General features: G+C 56.1%; 2 protein-coding genes across 5 annotated transcripts; one reads left to right on the forward strand and one right to left on the reverse strand.

Moving 5' to 3' along the window:
• Nucleotides 1–985: 985 nt before the first annotated feature.
• VASP (vasodilator stimulated phosphoprotein) lies at nt 986–16247 on the forward strand. 4 transcript variants are annotated; one of them, XM_054588612.1, is made up of 13 exons: nt 986–1276; nt 7741–7912; nt 7999–8164; nt 9475–9589; nt 10052–10095; nt 10214–10455; nt 10606–10706; nt 11730–11781; nt 11943–11979; nt 12196–12241; nt 12396–12486; nt 13019–13076; nt 15482–16247. In XM_054588612.1, exons 1-13 carry the CDS (start codon nt 1272–1274, stop codon nt 15517–15519), a joined length of 1167 nt encoding a protein of 388 aa, XP_054444587.1. In that variant the 5' UTR covers nt 986–1271; the 3' UTR covers nt 15520–16247. The 4 variants fall into 4 exon arrangements, with proteins under 4 accessions (XP_054444587.1, XP_054444589.1, XP_054444588.1 ...); XM_054588614.1 differs by having other exon boundaries at nt 11946–11979; XM_054588613.1 differs by having other exon boundaries at nt 10609–10706.
• Nucleotides 16248–17503: 1256 nt separating this feature from the next.
• On the reverse strand, nt 17504–18289 carry LOC129082674 (optic atrophy 3 protein homolog; the record flags this gene model as incomplete). Its single annotated transcript, XM_054588390.1, has 1 exon — nt 17504–18289. A coding segment is annotated over one exon (426 nt), but the record flags the coding sequence as incomplete, so codon positions are not given.
• Between the last annotated feature and the right edge of the window lie 37 nt (nt 18290–18326).

Consider the following 18326-nt stretch of genomic DNA (forward strand, 5'->3'; position numbering starts at 1 on the left):
ATTTCCCGGGTTTCTGTCCCTCGCTAGGGCACCTTACCTAGGCCAGGTGGCGCTGTACTGGAGAGGCGGGACCATATGAGTGACGTCACATGGGCGGGGCCGGGGACCCGCCGCGGAAGCTTCGGAGGGTGTCTTGGCTCAGCCTGAAACCGCCGCGTGGGGGAAGGGGCTCGCGGGAACCGGCACTAGGGAGGGGCTCCCCGCTTCCGTGCTCTCCGATTGCGGGATGACCCTGCCATTCTCCGCAGGCGAAACTGAGTAACGGCGGGGCGTCCTTGGGGAGGGAGCCTGCGGCTTTACCCACGCTGGACCCGAGTCTCATCCCCACCCAGGTCCAGCGCCGCACCCCCACCCCCTGCGGCTGTGAGTCAGCGGCCGGCCGCGCCCCCTCAGCCCACTTCCTCCTCACCTTCTCGGCCCGGGAGGGGGGCAGTGAGAGGGGTGGGGCCCTTCCCACTCCTCTCCCTCCCCTGCGGGGGAGCGGGTTCATTCACCCTTAGTAACCCCACATAAACTGGCAGAGAAGAGAAATGTTGGGGGTCAACCAGGAGGGTGTAGAGAGGACGTTGGAGTGAATTCATGCTTAACCAGAGGGTCCTCCTCGCCCCCTCCCCAACTGAGCAGAATGTAAAGAAATGGAGAAGTCGATGGGCAGGATGAGAACAAATTGTGTCCGCATTGAGATACCCCTAAGGGTTCGCATCATGGGGGAGAACTAGGTATCAAGAAAGGATCCCTTCCCCTCCACCAAGCTTTCCCCCCCCTAAGATGAGGGTGACCCCCGGCACACAGACTCCAGCAGTAACGTTGAGGAAGAGAGATATAGCGGGTCAAGGGTTCCGCGTTGCCCTTTTAAGCGCCCTCTACCGCTCCCCCCACCCCGCCGCCACAGCCTCGGTTTGTTCGCGGCCCCTTTAAGGCGCAGGGAATTGTGGGTGCGGGGAGTGGAATTTTGGAACGAAATGTAGCGAAGAGAAGTACAGTAGTAAGAGTAACATTGTAGCCGCCGCCGGCCGAGGGGGCGCGCCGGGGAGGGGACGCCGCACCCCCTTTCTGCCGCAGGGACCCCGATCACACCCCCAGAGGGAAGAGGCGCCCAAGTACCCGCTTCGGCCCCGTCCACGTTTTCCCCAGGAAGCCGGACTCTATGGGGCGGGACCCTGGGGGAGACTGAGCAGAACCTGGAGCCAACCCCGAACCCCTGAACCTCGAGCCAGGGGCGCCCCGGGAGCACCCCCTCTGTGGGTGCGCCGCCCGCCCGCGGAGCAGCCATGAGGTGAGCCTCCCGTGCCTCCAGACCCTTCCCCTCCCGGCTCGGCTCCCCGCCCCGCCTTTGTCCCCTCCCCCCAACTTGCTCCCGGCTGGAATTTGGGGACAGGGCACTGGAAGCCTCGGATGTGAGGCCGAACCCTCCTGGATGAGCTCCAAATATTGACCACTACCCCGCGATTCCCAGGGTTCGGGGTGGTGCCGGTGAGAGTCTCCTGGGAGCCCTCAGATTTGGGGGCGTTCCGAGGACTCCCGAATTTTTAAAAGACTTTTTCAGAGAACCTCCAAGTTGGCAGATACTCCCTGTAGGGAGGCCAGGATTTAGGCAGGGCTCAGACTCCCCCCAGGTCTCAGTTTGGGCTCCAAGAGGGACTGTGGGGGCCGGTTTGAGGGTCCCTGGCACCTGGAAGAGAGGCTGAATCGTAGACCCAGGTTTGCGGGGTTCCCCGTTACGTGACGCTGGAAAGTCTTTCCGTGTGGGACCTCGCTGTTTAACTTCGAGGATACTTAGCCCCTAAATTTGGAGGGGTTCCCATCCTTAGAGGAGGTTGGTGCGGAGGGACCCTGACGCAGCCTCGAGGGCTTGGTTAGGGCTCCCATCCCCCGCCGCTCCGTACCCACCATCTGCTTACAACAGGCCGTGCCTAGGACGGAGCGGGCGCTCGCTGCCCAGGGCGGCTCCCCGGCCCCGGGCCAGAGGGCGGCCTCTCTCCCCACCTGCGCGGCCCGGGGAGAGAGGGGGCGCGGCAGCTGGGGGAAGTGGGGGGGCCTTTGTCTTCCTGACTCACCTGTCGAGACAGCTGGTGTTGGGGGGGAGGGCGGGCCAGGAGCGCCGCGGGCCGGCTGCGTCCCCTCCGCGGCGCCGCCGCCTCCCTCACACGCTCCCCCTCCCACCCTTGGAACCGTGGCGGTTGGAGAAGGGGCGCGCTGGGAAGCGTCAAGGTCATAGCCCTCTCCCCTTGGCACCCAGTCTTCCCAGATTGTTGCAGCTGTCTACCCGGGAATCTAATCCCGGGGTGGGGGCTCAAGGGACCCAGGGATTTTGTCTTACCCTGGGCTCCCTCAAAACTCCTGGGCTCACCTGAGGGCAGGGCCGGTGCGGGCTCGAGGACCCGGCTGGAGCCCCCCATTCTCGCCTCCCCCTGGCCCCCCCCATAATCTCTTCCTAGTGGCCTGAGCCTGACAATACTATCTCCCTTCCTCCACTCTCTCAGGGACTTCCTGCCCTAAAGACCCCGGCGTGAGGGGGAGGCCCCTGGGGACAGCTGGGGATTAACCCCGCGGTGCCCACATCCTCTCACTTCCTTCGCATTCTCCATGCCCCTGCCCTCTGACATCGGGGCGGCGTTCCTTTTTATAGCCCACCTCCCGCACTTGTTCTTTCTGATGTGAAAGGGATGGCTGGAAAGTTTGGAACAAGGGGGCACCCCCAGACACCTCCAAGACTTCCTGCCTACCCTTTCCCCCACTCTAGCGATGCCTCTTCAAGGCCTGCTCTGGGGCGAGGGCAGTTTTTGGGAGCCAGGCTCTCTCCCTTCACCGCCCCCCCCCCCCGCCCCAGTCTCCTCTCCCACTGGCCCCAGACACGCCCCTTGCCCTTGCGGGGCGCGGTGGGGGGGTTCATTTCCGGTCCCAGGCACCGTGGAAGGCGGATGGCGGATGTCCGAGTTAGTGCTGCCTCACTCACTGAGACCGTAAAAGGGCAGGAGCAGTGTCTGGGCCGGCCTCCCACCCCCACCCCCAAGCCCAGGCTCGAGGCCCCAGCCCTCCCACGGGCCCCCTGCTAATAATGGTCAGGGGCCAAACCTCCCAACCTTCTGGGGGGCGAGCAGAAGTTGAGCGGTTGGTTATCCCACCAGGGGGTTACTTCCACCTCCTAGGGGTCTTCCCTGTCAATGACCACACCCGGCTTTCTGGGCTGTGTCTTTTCTCCTAAGACAGCTAGGATTCCAGATCGACTCACTCCCCTTGTATCCAGCCAGGGAAACTGAGGCTCAGAGAGAGAAAGGCCTGGCGCAAGGTCCCCCAGAATATCCTGGGTAGTGTTGAGGGACGAAAGGGGAGGGGGCTGGGATCCTCCATTTTCTGGAGTTTTCTGGCTGCTTTCAATGGGGGCAGTCTTGGGGGCAACTGGAAGAGAGGATGTTAAGATGGAAAATTACAAGATAATAGTTCTTTTTCTTCCAGCTTGACAAATATTTGTCGAGTGCTGTGCCCAGGACTCTGAGCTGGAATTCCCAGAAGGCTGGCAGCTGGGCAGAGGTCTGAGACTCCCGGGGCAGGGGGACGCTGAAGGAGAAGTTGGGCCCATTACTTGCCTCTTCCAATAATAATAATGACTGTTTTTAATTTTATTAAAAAAAAAAAAAGAAGAGACTATTAGATCAAGCATCTACTTTGTGCAGGCACTGTAGTGGGTGCCTGATTCAGTTTACCCCTCACTGCAAGTCTAAGAGATTGATACTATTATGGCCAGGTCCCCACCCCCAACCCCAGTTTACAGATGGGACCACTGAGGCCTGGACAGATGAAGCAGCTGGCCTAAGAGTTTGGAAGTGGACAAGCCTGAATTTGAACTCAGGACTGTCCCCAGAGTATTATGCTCTTAAAGAAAGAGGAAAATAAAACCTTTAACGATCTTCTTAAGAATATATAGGTAATAGGCTTTCACTGTACAAACAATTAAGATAATGGAGATACAAAAAAAGAAACCCAGATGAGAAGCTTTACCTTCTTGTTCGCTTATGGGAAACTGACATCAGTCAGGGAGGGTGGACCCGAGTGAGCCTGCTCAAGAGCCACAGACACTACTAGGTCTGCTTCCCTTCGCAGGGTTGTTTCAAAGATGTGTTGTTTGGAAAAGCTGTGTGTGCATGGGGGGACTGTGGATCACAAGCTTTATGGTTTCAGGAAGTCTTGGGGTGGGAGTGAGGGGTGATGGGAAGGGCAAGCCTCTAACCTGGAAGGTTTGAGTAAATCAGGATGACTATGCTTGCTTGCCCCTGGTGATGAGAAGCTCTCTCCCCTTGTTTTGACTCTCAGCTTCCTTGTATGGAAATTGTACCAAATTCCAAGTCCTGAGCTTTCAGGCTTTTCTTATCTCTTTGAACCCTTGCAACAAACCAGCAAGTTATGGTTTTCTGGGCTGGAAACAGAGACTCAGAAAGGTGAAGTCACACAGCAAGGGGTTGACTTGAATCTTCTTTCATCCACCACATGCTAGAGTTTTCCAGAATGTGGGGACTTGTGCAGAAGTGTGGGTCCTGGGCTGGCTGGGGACTAAGGTGCTCTTCTGCAACACCCTAAGAGACCCTGGAATCGGGCAGACCCCATTTGACCCTCACTCCCTCAGCTTCCTGGTTGTGGGATCTTCCATTGCAGGTTTTGCCTGGTTTATAGTTTTATTTTTTGAACTGAAGTAATGAATAAGTTTTTTTATAGGTAATACACCAGCCCATGGTGGGGAAAAAAGAAAAGAAATACTCAAGCAACTCTAAGCACTAAACAGCGTGACCCTCCTCCACTTCCCGGGGCCGCCCTCGGAGTCCGGCGCGGTTAGCCTGCTGGGACGCGGCCCCTGCTCCTATCACCACTGTGTGCGGCTGTATTTATATCCTACCCACCTTTTTTTTTAAACCTCTGATACACACCATTTTAGACCTTGGCTTTTTCAAATTTTAGCTTAGCTGTTTTCTCACCTTTAAATGAGGTTAAGCACTTGGGTGGACTTGGTTTTAGATGCAAGTCCCTCTGTCTACTGGCTGTGTGACGCAGGACAAGGGTCTTCAGCTCTCTGTGCCCATGGTCCCTCATCTGTAAGAAGGGTGGGGGCGAGAGTCCCTCTTGTGAGGTCACGGCAAGGTTCTCTGTGGACACCGGAGCTCAGTACCGGCACAGTGTCTGGGACACAGGCTAATTAGTAACTGTCAGCTGCCACTGCTAAGTTTCCCTTTTTTATAGATGGCTAATTTAACAACAGGTGAGTACCTACTATGTGCTGGGCACCATTCTAGGTTCTGGGGACACAGCCATGAACAGTAAGGACACAAACCCCTTCCATCGTGGTCCTAACATTTTGGTGGGGGAGACAGGGGTCTGTCAGGTAGGGATCAAAGCTCAGACGTGTGGGACCTGTGATAAGAGGAAGAGGAACTTCTCTGGTGGTCAGAGGATGAGGTGACCGCGCAGTGGAGACCTGGGGGAGGGGAGGATCCAGGCTGAGGAAGAACGAGTGCTAAGGCTGGAGGCAGGAGCCCGCCCGGCCTGCAGAAGGAGCAGCTGGGAGGCTGGACGGGCCGGGACAGCAAGCTGGGGGAAGGGAAGGGATGAGATCGGAGATCACGGAAGGCACAGGGAGACCTTGGCTTTTTTCCTGCCCGAGCCAGGGGAGCTTTTGAAAAGCAGAGGGACTCCTCTGACTGGTGTTTTAACAGGATCCTCTTGCTGTAAGGGGGACACTGTGGCCTGGAGAGGGGCAGGAGCAGCCTGGGGTCACTCAGCAGGCACCTTCGGGCCAGGCCAGAGCCTTGACAGGGCAGGGCAGCTTGGGAGGGCAAAGTGCGGCCAGGGTGGGGTAGCAAAGACAGCCAGGGCAGGCGCCTGGCCAGAGTCTGCCCTAGGGGCGGGTGGCAGGGGCGGGCGAGGCCTTAACCCTCTCCTGCCAGGGGCACTGGGAGCCAGAAATGGACCCGGTGGCTGTGCTTGCCTGGAAGCAGCACCTGCTGTTGGGGTAGGGCCCACGCGGTCCCTGGTACGGCCCTGGCGCCCGTCCCTGGGGGTTAAGACTATGGACTGGGGAACCAGGGGGCCTGGGATCGGATCCTCATTCTGCTACTTGTTGGCAGCTCTGCGACCTCTCTGGGCTTCCATTTGCTGTCCCTACTTGCAAACTGAGAATGAGATAGTGCTCACCTTGAAGGACTGTGGTGAGAATAAAATGCATCGGGAGAGAGCCTAGGGTGCCTGATCGGTGGAAGTGCCTCCTAAGGAGGAGGTGCCACACTGTGTAAACTTGGGGATGTCCAGGGCTCAGCTTCCAGGCCTAGGGACCCAGAGCTGGCTCTGCAGAGAGGCTTTCCCTGTCCTGTCTCTCAGAGCCTCAGCATCATGCCCCGGCCCTCAGCCCCAGGAGAGACAAAGCCATTTCCGGGTATAATTTCTCTCCCCGGAAACCTCTGGCCACCAACTTCCTCTTTTCAGGAAAAGGTGGGGTGGGGGTGGGGTGGGGTGGGGACTAGTGCTTCTCCCTGGTCTGTGTGTGACCTTGAGCAAGTCACTTCCTGTCTGGGAGCCAGAGTTTCCTCATTGGGGGAGGGAAGATTGAACTTCCCCCGGCCGCCCCCCCAAGGACTGCTGGGTGCTCGAGAGGCATCCTGGATGTTTGGGGTGCCTGGGAAGGGGATGGTGACAGTTACTAAGTGCTCAGTATATGACAGGCACTGTGCCAGGTGCTTTGCTTTATGTGCCCAGACTCATCTACTCCTCCCACTGTCCTGGGAGGGGGGACTGTCATTTCCCCAGCTTGTAGTTCTCAAGTGGGAGAGTCGCTTGCTTGAGTCCTATGGAGTACGAGGCTTAGCGGGGATTTGAACCCAGATTTGTAGATATCAGACCCTGAACTCCAAACCAGTCTCTTGACCCCTCCCCGCAAGGCTGAGTCAGATGTCACTTGCTCCAGAAGTCGCCTGAGACTCGCTCCTGGGCACCCTGAGCTTGGCCCTGGGTTGTCCCTGTCTGGGGATTGCACTGTCTCTGGCGCTTGAGGGTGAGGCCGGGGCCAGTCTGGGTCACGGTGAGAGGCGTGGGCCTGTCTGACAGCCCTGGGGCATGGGGCGTGGGAGGTGTTCAGGGCCAGGAACAGAAGCTGGAGGGGAGCGTTGCTTCCCAGCTTGCTGCAGGCCTCACCATCCCCTCCGTCGGCCTCAGCTTCCTCCTCTGACCTGAGCAGGGAGTAGGGGTGCAGGGCAGAGGTCCCAGAGCTCCTGCCCGTCCCATCGCCCTCCTCCTCCGGGGTCCCCTCCCAGCTCCCACTCCGCATGCCCTGCACCTCTCTCTGGCTCTGTCCGTCTCTGTCTTTCTCCATCTGTCTGGTTCTCCACCCGCCTGCCTTTTCATCGGCTTTCCCCTCACCTTTCCCTTTCCTGTCTGTCTCCCTTCAACAATCTGGCTCCCCTCTTACCTCCCTCTCCACGTCAGTCTGTGTGTTTGTCCCTTCCAGTCAGCCTGTCTGTCTGACTTCCTCTCCCTGTCTCCTTCTCCCCGCCTGTCGGCCCCTCTCTTTCCTCTTCTGTCTCACATCCTCAGTTTGTGTCTTTGTCTCTCCAGTCTGCCTGTCTTGCTCTGTCCCGCCTGTGTCCCCTGCCTTGTCTCGCACCGCCCCTGAACCTCCAAGGGGGACCAGCCCCTGGGGGGAACCTGCATCGCTCCCCTTGACTAACCGGTCTCTCTCCCTTTCTCCCCACTTCCTGGCAGTGAGTCGGTTATCTGCTCAAGCCGGGCCACTGTGATGCTTTATGATGACAGCAACAAGCGGTGGCTGCCTGCCGGCTCGGGCCCCCAGGCCTTCAGCCGAGTCCAGATCTACCACAACCCCACAGCCAATTCCTTCCGGGTGGTCGGCCGGAAGATGCAGCCAGACCAGCAGGTGAAGCCCCCTCTGCCTGCCCCTCCGAGGGCCGCACCCGCCACGCCTGCACCCCCCACCCTCACCCACGTTTCCCCTCCTGCCAGGTGGTCATCAACTGTTCCATCATGCGGGGTCTCAAGTATAACCAAGCTACCCCCAACTTCCACCAGTGGCGCGACGCCCGCCAGGTCTGGGGCCTCAACTTCAGCAGCAAGGAGGACGCCGCGCAGTTCGCCACAGGCATGGCCAGCGCCCTGGAGGCGTTGGAAGGTTAGGCACAGTGGGCTGAGGGGACGTCTGGGGCCTGGGGCTGCTCCTTTGCCACTCAGGGCCACCCCTCCGTGTATGCATCTGAAGATGGGGCTAATTCATTGCTACCGTGACTGTGGACTAATTCATTGCTACCGTGACTGTGGACAGTTATTCTGAGGATTTAAAATATATATATATATTTTTTATTTTAGCGAGAGAAGGAAAGGAAAAAGAGAGGGAGAGAAACATCGATGTGTGAGAAGATACATTGATCAGTTGCCTCTTACACACCCCCAACTGGGGACCTGGCCTGCAACCCAGGCCTGTGCCCTGACTGAGAATAGAACCAGTGACCTTATGGTTCACAGGCCGGCACTCAATCCACTGAGCCACAGTGGATTGCCTGTTGCACACCCAGCCCCCAAGGGCGCAGTACGCCCTGTGACTTTTTACGCAGTCCACTCCTGTATGACTGACTGCCTCCCAGACCAAAATGTAGTTATTTCCAGCTCTGGGAAGGCTCCTTCCGTGCCCTTTGCCAGGTAACCATTGCACTGGCTATGTCATCATCAATTTCGTTTTCAGGCATCGATATTAGAAAATCTCCAGGTGGTAGCTCTTCACTTGAATGTGCCCAAGAATTGTCAGGACCTCTGGGTGAATGCAGGTTGCAGCCCAGCTGGGCTGAGGTGGGCCTGCGCCTCTGCGTTTCTAACAAGCCCCCTGGCAGCGCCAGGGGTGTGCACCGGGGTCTGGGGTCGCTGCAGTAGAGAACTTCAAATCACCAAATGGCGGAGCTGTTTGCTTCCTGGAGCTGCTTCAGTGCCAGTGGGAAGGGCTTGCTTGTCTGGAGGCCCAGAGAAGAATATGGTGGGCGGTTTGGGTCCAGGGGAGCCAGAGGCCTTGGGGGTGGGTGAGGAGCAGGCTCTCAGCCTTCCCAGGGTTCTCAGGCTGGGGTTTGAGCGGCTGGGCCAGCGGTTAAGAGGAGATGTTGGCCTCAGCCTGAATTGGTCTTGTTCCTGCCAAGTCACGTCTGCGGGATTTGAGACGAGTGACCAGCCCCTTTGGGCTTTCGTTGTCCCAGCTGTCATTTGGCCAGCACCCCAGCACCCACCTCATATCAGCTTAGTTAAGCTGATATGAGCTAAAATGACAGAAGCCAGTGCAATCCCAGAGGATCGCCGGGAGCCGCACCCCTTCCTGGAGTGTCAGGGTCCGGAGGAAGGAGGAAGAAGGAAGCTCAGCGAGCCCTCGGGCTCGGGGGAAGCTGAGGGAAGTGCGCGGCTTTCCCGGGATGAGTCATCGCCTGTTCTACTCTCACCTTCCAGGAGGTGGGCCTCCAGCACCTCCGCCGCCACCACCGCAGGCGCAGCCGCCCGCAGCACCTGCCACCTGGTCAGTCCAGAACGGTCCCTCCCTAGAGGAGGCGGAGCATCAGAAAAGGTGGGGCCAGCCCCTGGGTGAGGAACCTTGCCACTGGCGGAGTTCTGGGACGTCCCACCCCTCTGACTCCTAGCCGTCAGGACTCTCGGGCTTTGAGCGACTCCTGCTTCCTAGGGTTGGAGAGACTCCTGACTCCCGCGGAGTTGCAGAATCGACTGACCCTTCAAATCCCGGCCCCGCCCCCTCCCCAGATTCTCGAAGTCCAAAATTTGGTTCTTTAAATGACGTTGGGCATTTGGTAATTCAGATGTTATCGACAGTCTGAGGACTGGAGTGCTTGCATCTTGGTCTCACCCTGTCCCTGTCCCGCCACGCCCCGCCCCCCGCCCCCTTTCCCCGGGCCCTGGGGAAGGCAGCCAGGTAGGGATTAGGAGCAGCCTGACTGGAGACCTCAGAGAGCGGCCAGGGTTGCCGGCCGTCCTCAGGGCCCGGAGTGATGGCTGCTCTGTCGTCCCTCCTCAGGCAGCCAGAGCACGTGGAGCGGGAGCGCCGGGTGTCCAACGCAGGTGACTGTTCGCATCTGGGGAGGGAGTCAGGGGCCCTCCCCAGAGGAGGGGGTAGGCCAGCTGGGTAACAAGGAAAGAGGCTTCTCTCTCAGCACCCCCTTTTTTGTGTTTGTTTCAGGAGGGCCACCTGCTCCCCCAGCTGGGGGACCGCCCCCACCTCCAGGACCTCCCCCGCCCCCAGGCCCTCCCCCGCCCCCTGGCCTGCCCCCATCTGGGGTCTCGGCTGCAGGGCATGGAGCAGGGGGAGGCCCACCCCCTCCACCCCCTCTCCCCACATCATCAGGCCCCAGTGGTGGAGGGACTGGGGCGCCCGGTCTGGCCGCAGCCATTGCTGGAGCCAAACTCAAGAAAGTCAGCAAGGTGAGGGGCCAGCCATGGCAGGGTGTGGGGGGACTGGGCCCTGATGGAATAATGGGGGATGAGGCTAGAATCTCCTGAGAGCATCATAGGAGGGACTGGGAGGCCAGGAGGCCTGCCCATAAAGCCTCCTCCTCTTTGTCATTTTTCCAGCAGGAGGAGGCCTCCGGGGGGCCCTCAGCCCCCAAAGCTGAGAGCAGTCGAAGCACAGGTGGGGGGCTCATGGAAGAGATGAATGCCATGCTGGCCCGGAGGTGAGCCCGAGCTTGGGCCCGGAGCCCTGCATGGCCCTGGAACTCCCTCAGCAAACCCCTCGGACCAGCAGTTACTGCCTGGGCCGGTAGAGCACATTGCGGGGGACTCAGGTTCCCATTTTCTTGTTCTGTTGGTTGAGCATTCCCCATCCCCCCTCTGATAGTCAGGTTTGGGATATAATGCTGGCGGTTGCATTCTCCTGAGATGGCTAAGGTTTGCAGCCACCTGGTAGCATCTAGAATGTTCTAAATTCTAGGACCTTGGAAATTCCTGCCTTAGCCCTGGCCGTGTGGCCGGGTTGGTTGGAGCACCATCCTGTACACCAAAAGGCTGAGGGTTTGATGCCTGGTCAGGACACTTGCTTAGGTTGTGGATTCAGTCCCCAGTTGGGGCGCGCACAGGAGGCAGCCAATCGATGTTTCTCACATCGATGTTTCTGTCTCTCTTTGTCTCTCTCCCCCCCCACCCCGCTCCCTTCCTCTCTAAAATCCATAAACATATTCTTGGGTGAGGAGTAAATAAATTAGTTAATTTCTGTCCCAGAACCTGGAAACTCAGGTTCCTAGAATCCTAGCATCTAAGATGGAGCCCCATGCCCTTAGAATTTTGTGATTCCCAAATACAAGTATTGTAAAACCCCCACCTCAGTTTGAGAATAGTACTCTCTTTTTTCTTTTTTCTTTTCTTATTTATTGATTTGAGAGAGAGACAGAGAGAGAGAGAGAGAGAGAGAGAGAGAGATGGATTTGTTGTTCCACTATTCACGCACTCATTGGTTGATTCTTGTGTGTGCCCTGACCAGGGATCAAACCCACAACTTGGCATTTCCAGACAATGCTCTAACCAGCTAAGCTACCCGGCCAGGGCTTACACTCTAACTTCTGAAACTAAAGTTTTCTTAGCCTTCACACATTCCATAACTCTGTACCCCAGAATCTTCCTTTTTAGAACTCCGGGAAGGGGAATTGTTGTGTGGCTGAGGGAGGGCTGAAGCCGTCTGTTTTTGCCTTTCCCTCCTGCAGAAGGAAAGCCACACTAGTCGGGGAGAAACCCCCCAAGGATGAATCTGCCAATGTGAGTGGGGGCTCTTCCTGCCATATACACCTTAGGCAGTACCATTTGGGCAGGGATATTGGGGAGGTGGTGTGACAGAGATGGGCTGGGTTGAATCTGGAAGAGGAAAAAGAACCGAAGTGTGGCCGGGACTGGCTCATGACACTTTTATTTCCCACCAGCAGGAGGAGCCAGAGGCCAGAGTCCCAACCCACAGCGGTGAGTGAGAGCGTGGTCTACCCACAGGGACTGCAAGTCCGGGGATGCCTTGCCTGTACACAGAAAGCGTGCTACTGAGAGGGCCCGTGCAAAGGATGCTGGGGATTGTAGTCTCTAAGATGGTTTTTTGAGTAGGGACTGATGAGGCATTGGGAGAAAGATTGAGGTGGGGCATTCTTTGTCCCTTATCTTTCTGACTTGTTGCCTGTCCCCCAGAACCTGTGCGGAGACCCTGGGAGAAAAACAGCACAACGTTGCCAAGGTGGGCCGTCAGCACCGGGGCCCCCCAGCTACTCCAAGTCTCTGGATTTGCCAAACTTGCCGGGGGCGGGGGGCACACACTGTTCCTGGAATGGGAGGCCGGGGAGGCAGGCCCTCTCTGACCTTTCTGTCCCAAACCACGCCGTCTGTCCCAGGATGAAGTCGTCGTCTTCAGTGACCGCTTGCGAGGCCCACCCCTCTACACCCAGCTCCAGTGACGAGTCAGACCTGGAGAGGGTGAAACAGGTAGGGGAGAGGGCCGGGGGTGAGGTCCGGGGGCTGGAAGGAGCCACAGGAAGAAAGGAGATCGGGGTCTGAACTCTGCCACTGACCTACCTGGTGATTCTAGAAAAGGCCTCAGAAACACTCAGTTTTCTAGTCTGAGAAATGAAGAGATGTGATTGGGTCCGGGATGTCATGTCGGTCTCACCCACACCCCCCACTTCCAGTGCCTTTGACACACCTCGCTAATCTCTCAGTGCACACATTTCTGATGAGTGTTCCGAGTTCTCTTCGGCACACTGGCCCCATACATCCATCACCAGTTGGAGTTGGCAGGAGACGGGAATGTATTTACCAGCCCTGGTACTGGATGTTCTCCAGTACTTTTCTTCTGGCTTCCAAGGATCCAGCATTTTCTAGAATTCTCCAATCCCTCTGTGGCCTTGTCAGTGATGTCATGGTGTGTGCATGTAGCTCTTTAGTCACCAAGAAAGGAGAGATTGGTATCTGCAAATCCATGTGCCCTTCCTGATTGGTTGCACCTGATTATTTTCAGGAGCTTCTGGAAGAGGTGAGGAAGGAATTGCAGAAAGTGAAAGAGGAAATAATTGAAGGTAAGGCGGTTGTTTTTTTAAAAAATATATATTTTATTGATTATGCTATTACAGCTGTCCCAATTTTTTTCCCTTTGCCCCCCTATGTCCAGTACCCCCTTTCCTCCAGCGATCCCCCTGCCTTTAGTTCCTGTCCGTGGATCATGCATGTAAGCTCTTTGGCTTCTCTGTTTCCTATGCCACTCTTAACCTCTCTGTGTCTGTTTTGTACTTACCGATTATGCTTCTTAATCCCTGCACCTTTCCCCTGATTCCATCTCTTCCTCCTTCCAACTTATAACCCTCCAAATGATCTCCGTATCTCTGATTCTGTTCCTGTTCTGCTTGTTTGCTTAGTTTGTTTATTTAGATTATGTCATTGCGGGTTTTGAATCTGTTGCCCTTTTAATGTTCATAGTTTTGATCTTCTTTTTCTTAAGTAAGTCCCTTTAACATTTCATGTAGTAATGGCTTGGTGATGATGAACTCTTTTAGCTTTACCTTGTCTGGGAAGCACTTTCTCTGCCCTTCCATTCTAAATGAGAGCTTTGCTGGATAGCGTGATCTATCTTGTAGGGGTGTGCTTTTCATCATTTTGAATACTTATTGCCAGTCCTTTCTTGCCTGCAAAGTTTCTTTTGAGAAATCAGCTGATAGTCTCATGGGAACTCTTTTGTAGGTAACTCTGCTTTTCTCTTGCTGCTTTTAAGATTCTCTCTTTATCTTTAACCTTTGGCATTTAATTACTTTTAGAGAGAGGGAAAAGAAGGGGGAAAGAGAGAGAGAGAAACATCAGTGTGCTACAGAATCAGTTGTCTCTTGCCATGCCCTCAACTGGGGACCTGGCCCATAACCCAGGCTTGTGCCCGGACTGGGAATTGAGCCAATGACCTCTTGGTTCACAGGCCAGCACTCAATCCACTGAGCCACACCAGCCAGGGCAAGCTTTGGCATTTTAATTATGATGTGCCTTGGTGTGGTCCTCTTTGGATCCATCTCATTTAGGACTCTATGTGCTTCCTGGAGTTGCATGTCTATTTACTTCACCAAAATAGGGAAATTTTCTTTCATTATTTTTTTCAAATAAGATTTCAACTTCTTGCTCTTCCTCTTCTCCTTCTGGCACCTGCATGATTTGGATGTTGGTATGTTTAAAGTTGTCCCAGAGGTTCCTAAGCCTCACCTTGTTTTTTAAAAATTCTTTTTCCTTCCTGCTGTTCTGATCTAGTGCCTTTTCCTTCCTTGTGTTCCAAATCGTTGATTTCATTCTCAGCTTCATCCTCTCCACTATTGGTTCCCTGTAGATTTTTCTTTATTTCACTTAGTGTAACCTTCATTTCTTTCCTTATGTTCTTGCCATACTCAGTGAGTTCTTTGAGCATCCTGATCACCAGTGTTTTGAACTCTGCCTCTGATAGGTTGGTTATCTCTGTTTTGTTAAGTTTTTTTTTCTGGTGTTTTGTTCTGTTCTTTCATTTGGGCCCTGTTGCTGTGTCTCCTCAGTTGGGCAGCCTCCCTGTGTTTGTTTCCATGTATTAGGTAGAGCTGCTTTGACTACCTGTCTTAGAAAAGGCACGTGTAAATTGTGTGGGGCAGAGCCTTAGGTAATCGCCAGGGCAGGGCAACCTGCTTCACAGGTTTGCGGCTCTGTGTGAGGGGAGGGCGCGTAGAAGGGGCATTGCTGGTACCTGGCTCCTGGAGGTTTGCCAGGCACTCACCCTGTTTCCAGTCACTTCACCCACTTCCCGAATGCAACTGGCACCTTTCCAACTCTTGTCCTGGTGGTGTATCCCAGAATGGGTGGGTTTGCATGCATTCTAAATCTGCGGGCCCTTTAAACGGACTCTCCTGAAAACCCAGCAGTTTCTTCCACTGCCCCAACCTCCACTGGTTTTTACAGCCAGAAGTTATCTTTTACAGTGGATTTATCTTTCTGGCACTGGAACTCTGGCCTGTGCGGTCTAGCCTGGGACTGGGATCGCTCCCTCCCAAGGTATCCCTCCCAATTTTTATGCACCACCCCTGAGTGTGGGACCTGGGACTACCCGTTCGCCACCTCTCCACAACATCCTGCAACTCCGCAACACACCGCGTCTCTGCGCCTCTCCACCCATCTCTGCCACTCCATCCCTTCTACCCGTCTGGATGAATGTGGCTTCTTTAAATCCTGGGTTGTGGGACTTCCCCACAGCTCGATTTTCTGACAGCTGTGGTCATTATTTGTTTTGAGATATAGTTGAAATTCTTTTCTGTGGTTGTGGGAGGAGGCAAAGCGTGTCTACTCACGCCTCCATCTTGACCGGAAGTCAAAGTTGTTTTTTTAAACATTTATTTTGAAGGCATCCTGTCCCTTGGAAAAAGCCCTGTTTTGGAAGGGAAGGGGGAAGAGGCTCTGCCCCTGACCTCTGCCCTTTGTTTCCTTCCAGCCTTTGTCCAGGAGCTGAGGAAGAGGGGCTCCCCCTGACCACAGGGCCCCAGAAGAGCGTGTTTCTCCTTTCTGCACACGCTGCCTGTCACCCTGCTTTCCCTGCCTCAACCTAACTTGGAATTGGCTGAAGAATACACAGGAATGCGGCTTCCCCACTCCTCAGGGGGTGTAGCCTCTGTCATGCCCCCCCCCCCGCCCGTACTGGCTGCTGATTGGCTGGGGAGGCCCCCACCTTTTGCTCCCTTTAGTCCCTCTCCTCTGCCATCCCCTTGGGGCGGGTTCCTTTGCGGGGGATGTACGAATTAACCCCACAGTAAGGGGGAAGGAAGGAGGGAATTTCACATTCCCTTGTTCTAGATTTCACTTTAACGCTTAATGCCTTCGAATTTTTGTTTTTTTAAGAAAAAAAATATATATATATTTAGGTTTTTGGGGGGAGGGAAATTTTTTTCTCTTTGGTTTTGATAAATGGGGTTTGGGGAGTTTTTAAATGCCGTAGCCCAAGGCTCGTTCCATTTAGGGCAGCTATTTAAGGGGGATGTCCCACCAGGCTGGGGGCACCTCCCCTGACCCCAGGAACATCCCTTCCCTTTGGCTCCTTCCCCTTTTCTATGAGGAATTAAGACGCTGTAACTTTTTGGAACCTCAGTTTTTTGGTTTTTTATTTGGGTAGGGTTTGGGGCCAGGCCATTTTCACCCGCTGAGGGGAGATAAGATGAGGGAGAAAGAAGGGGAAGGAAGCTCCCCTCTCCCACCTTCACCTTTAGCTTTTTGGAAATGGGCCCCTGCAGAATAAATCTGCCAGTTTTGATAAATGCTAAGGTCTGGAGTGATTTAAAGGGCTGCTCTGAGGAGGATGGGGCGTCCGCTCCCCTCCCCCATGTCCACCTGCCCCTCCTCTTCCTTCTCCGCTCCTGCACCTGCGCCAGTCCCTGGGGCTCCATCCGCCAGGGGCTCTGCCCGGCTCCGCCCTCTTGGGCCCTCGCATCGGACCTCCCTCTGTCCCTCTCCGTGCCCCTCACCTGGCAGCTTCCTCACTCCTTTCTCCCCCTTCCTCCCCCAGTGCCAAGCCATTTGCCATCTTAGGGAAAGCCCAGGGCTGTCCCTCATGGACAGTGTGGCCTGCGGCAAGTCCCTTTGCCGGCCCTGGACCTTGGTTTTCCCATCTCGGAAAGGACTCATGGATGACCCCTGCCCCCTTCCCATCGGAGCCCTCCCAGCTTCTAATTTTAGCGACCCTTGTACCCACCGTACAGACATACCCCATGGCTCTCAGACACATGAAGATGACTCCTTTACCCCCAAACTCCTTTAATTATGAGACATTTGCAGTCTAAAAAAATAGAGTTCAGAAGTCACGGAGCTCATACACACCCCTTTCAGTGGTTCAGTGGGGGTGGGTGACGTAGCTAACACTGGCTGGTGGAATGCTCCCTTTGGATGGGAGTCTGGAACTTAGGGCTGAGGGGCTGGTGGTCCCATGGAGGAAGCCTTTGCATGAAGGAGGTTGGCACGGAGGGGGCGGGCGGGGGCGGGGGCGGTGAAGTCTCGGGGACCAGTCCAAAGGCAAGGAGGGGGAATCCCTGAGTGCTCTGAAGTTCAGGAAGATGGGGTCACAACAGTTACCCCTGTAGGAGGACAGCAGGCCCACCCCAGTGAAAGGCCGTGGGGGTGGGAGTGGTAAGGTCAGCAGCGGGTCCGGAACTGCTGGGAAACGGGGCTTTGGAACAACTGCTGGGCCCCAGGCAGCACCAATCCTCCCAACCCAGAGGGCCACGTCCTGCTGGAACAGGCCACGGAAGCGGGGGAGGGGGCGCCTGGTGGAACTGCCTGGGAGGACCCCGCACAGCCTTTCCAGCGGGTTGCGCGCGTTGTGCCGCAGATCGAGGGTGGCGGCGGTGTTTCTGCTGGAACGACCCACTTAAGGAGAGGAGGGCCCCCGCAGAGGTGCCGATGGTGGACTAAAGTCCGGTGCCCCAGGGTGACTCATTGGAGCTAAATCTCTCCAAGATCCATCCTTATCTTTCTTGCTGCTGCCACCACCATCCCCACCCCCCAATGGTGAGGTGGATGGGAATTTCTGCATTTCCATTGACAATGGTCAAAGAAGGGGCAACCAGTGTTCCAGTGTAGTGGGAAAGGGCCGCTCCTGAGGTAAGTGGAGGTGTGAGTGGCAGAATGAGAGTTGAGCTGTTTGTGCGTCCTGCTGGCCCATCTAGTGGCGGATGTGACCAAAAGCCTGGTTGGATCAGCCCTAGTCTAGGACCTCTCTGCTCCTAAATGGACTGGGTGGTATTAGTTGGGCAGGTTCAGGAAGGGACAGGATGGACAGAAGGCCATGTCGGAGGAGTCACATCTAAGACCCGGGCCCTGCTGCCTCCTATTCCTCAGGCGTGGACTCTGCCTGGGGCATGGGCAGCGCATCCCCATTTCGGATGCAGAGCAGGGCACGCACCTCCTGCATCTGCGCCCGCAGCTCCTCCAGGGCGGGCGGTGGCACCGCCACCTGCTGCACCTGCATCTGCAGCGCCTCCAGCACCAGCGCCAGGTGGTCCACCTCATCCCGCACCGTGTCCCAGGCAATGCGCCGCTGCTTCTCCTTGCGACGATGGTGCCTCTTTTGGCGCCAGTACTCCAGCACCAGGCAGCTGCAAGCCACTACGAAAATGGTGGCCTCACCCAGCAGCTGGGCGCCCAGCTCTGCAGCCGCCTCCTCGTTCAGTGGCTTGACGGCTTCGGCATTGAAGCCCATGATGCGCATCTTGGTCCGCATCTCCGCCCAGTGGTACACTGTGAGGGAATAGAGGGGTCAGCGAGCCTTTGCTGGGGAGTCCCCTGCCATC

Source organism: Pteronotus mesoamericanus, unplaced genomic scaffold (assembly GCF_021234165.1).
Source record: "Pteronotus mesoamericanus isolate MK-2021 breed Mesoamerican mustached bat unplaced genomic scaffold, CSHL_Meso_final scaffold_137, whole genome shotgun sequence".
Classification (NCBI taxonomy): Eukaryota; Metazoa; Chordata; class Mammalia; order Chiroptera; family Mormoopidae; genus Pteronotus; species Pteronotus mesoamericanus.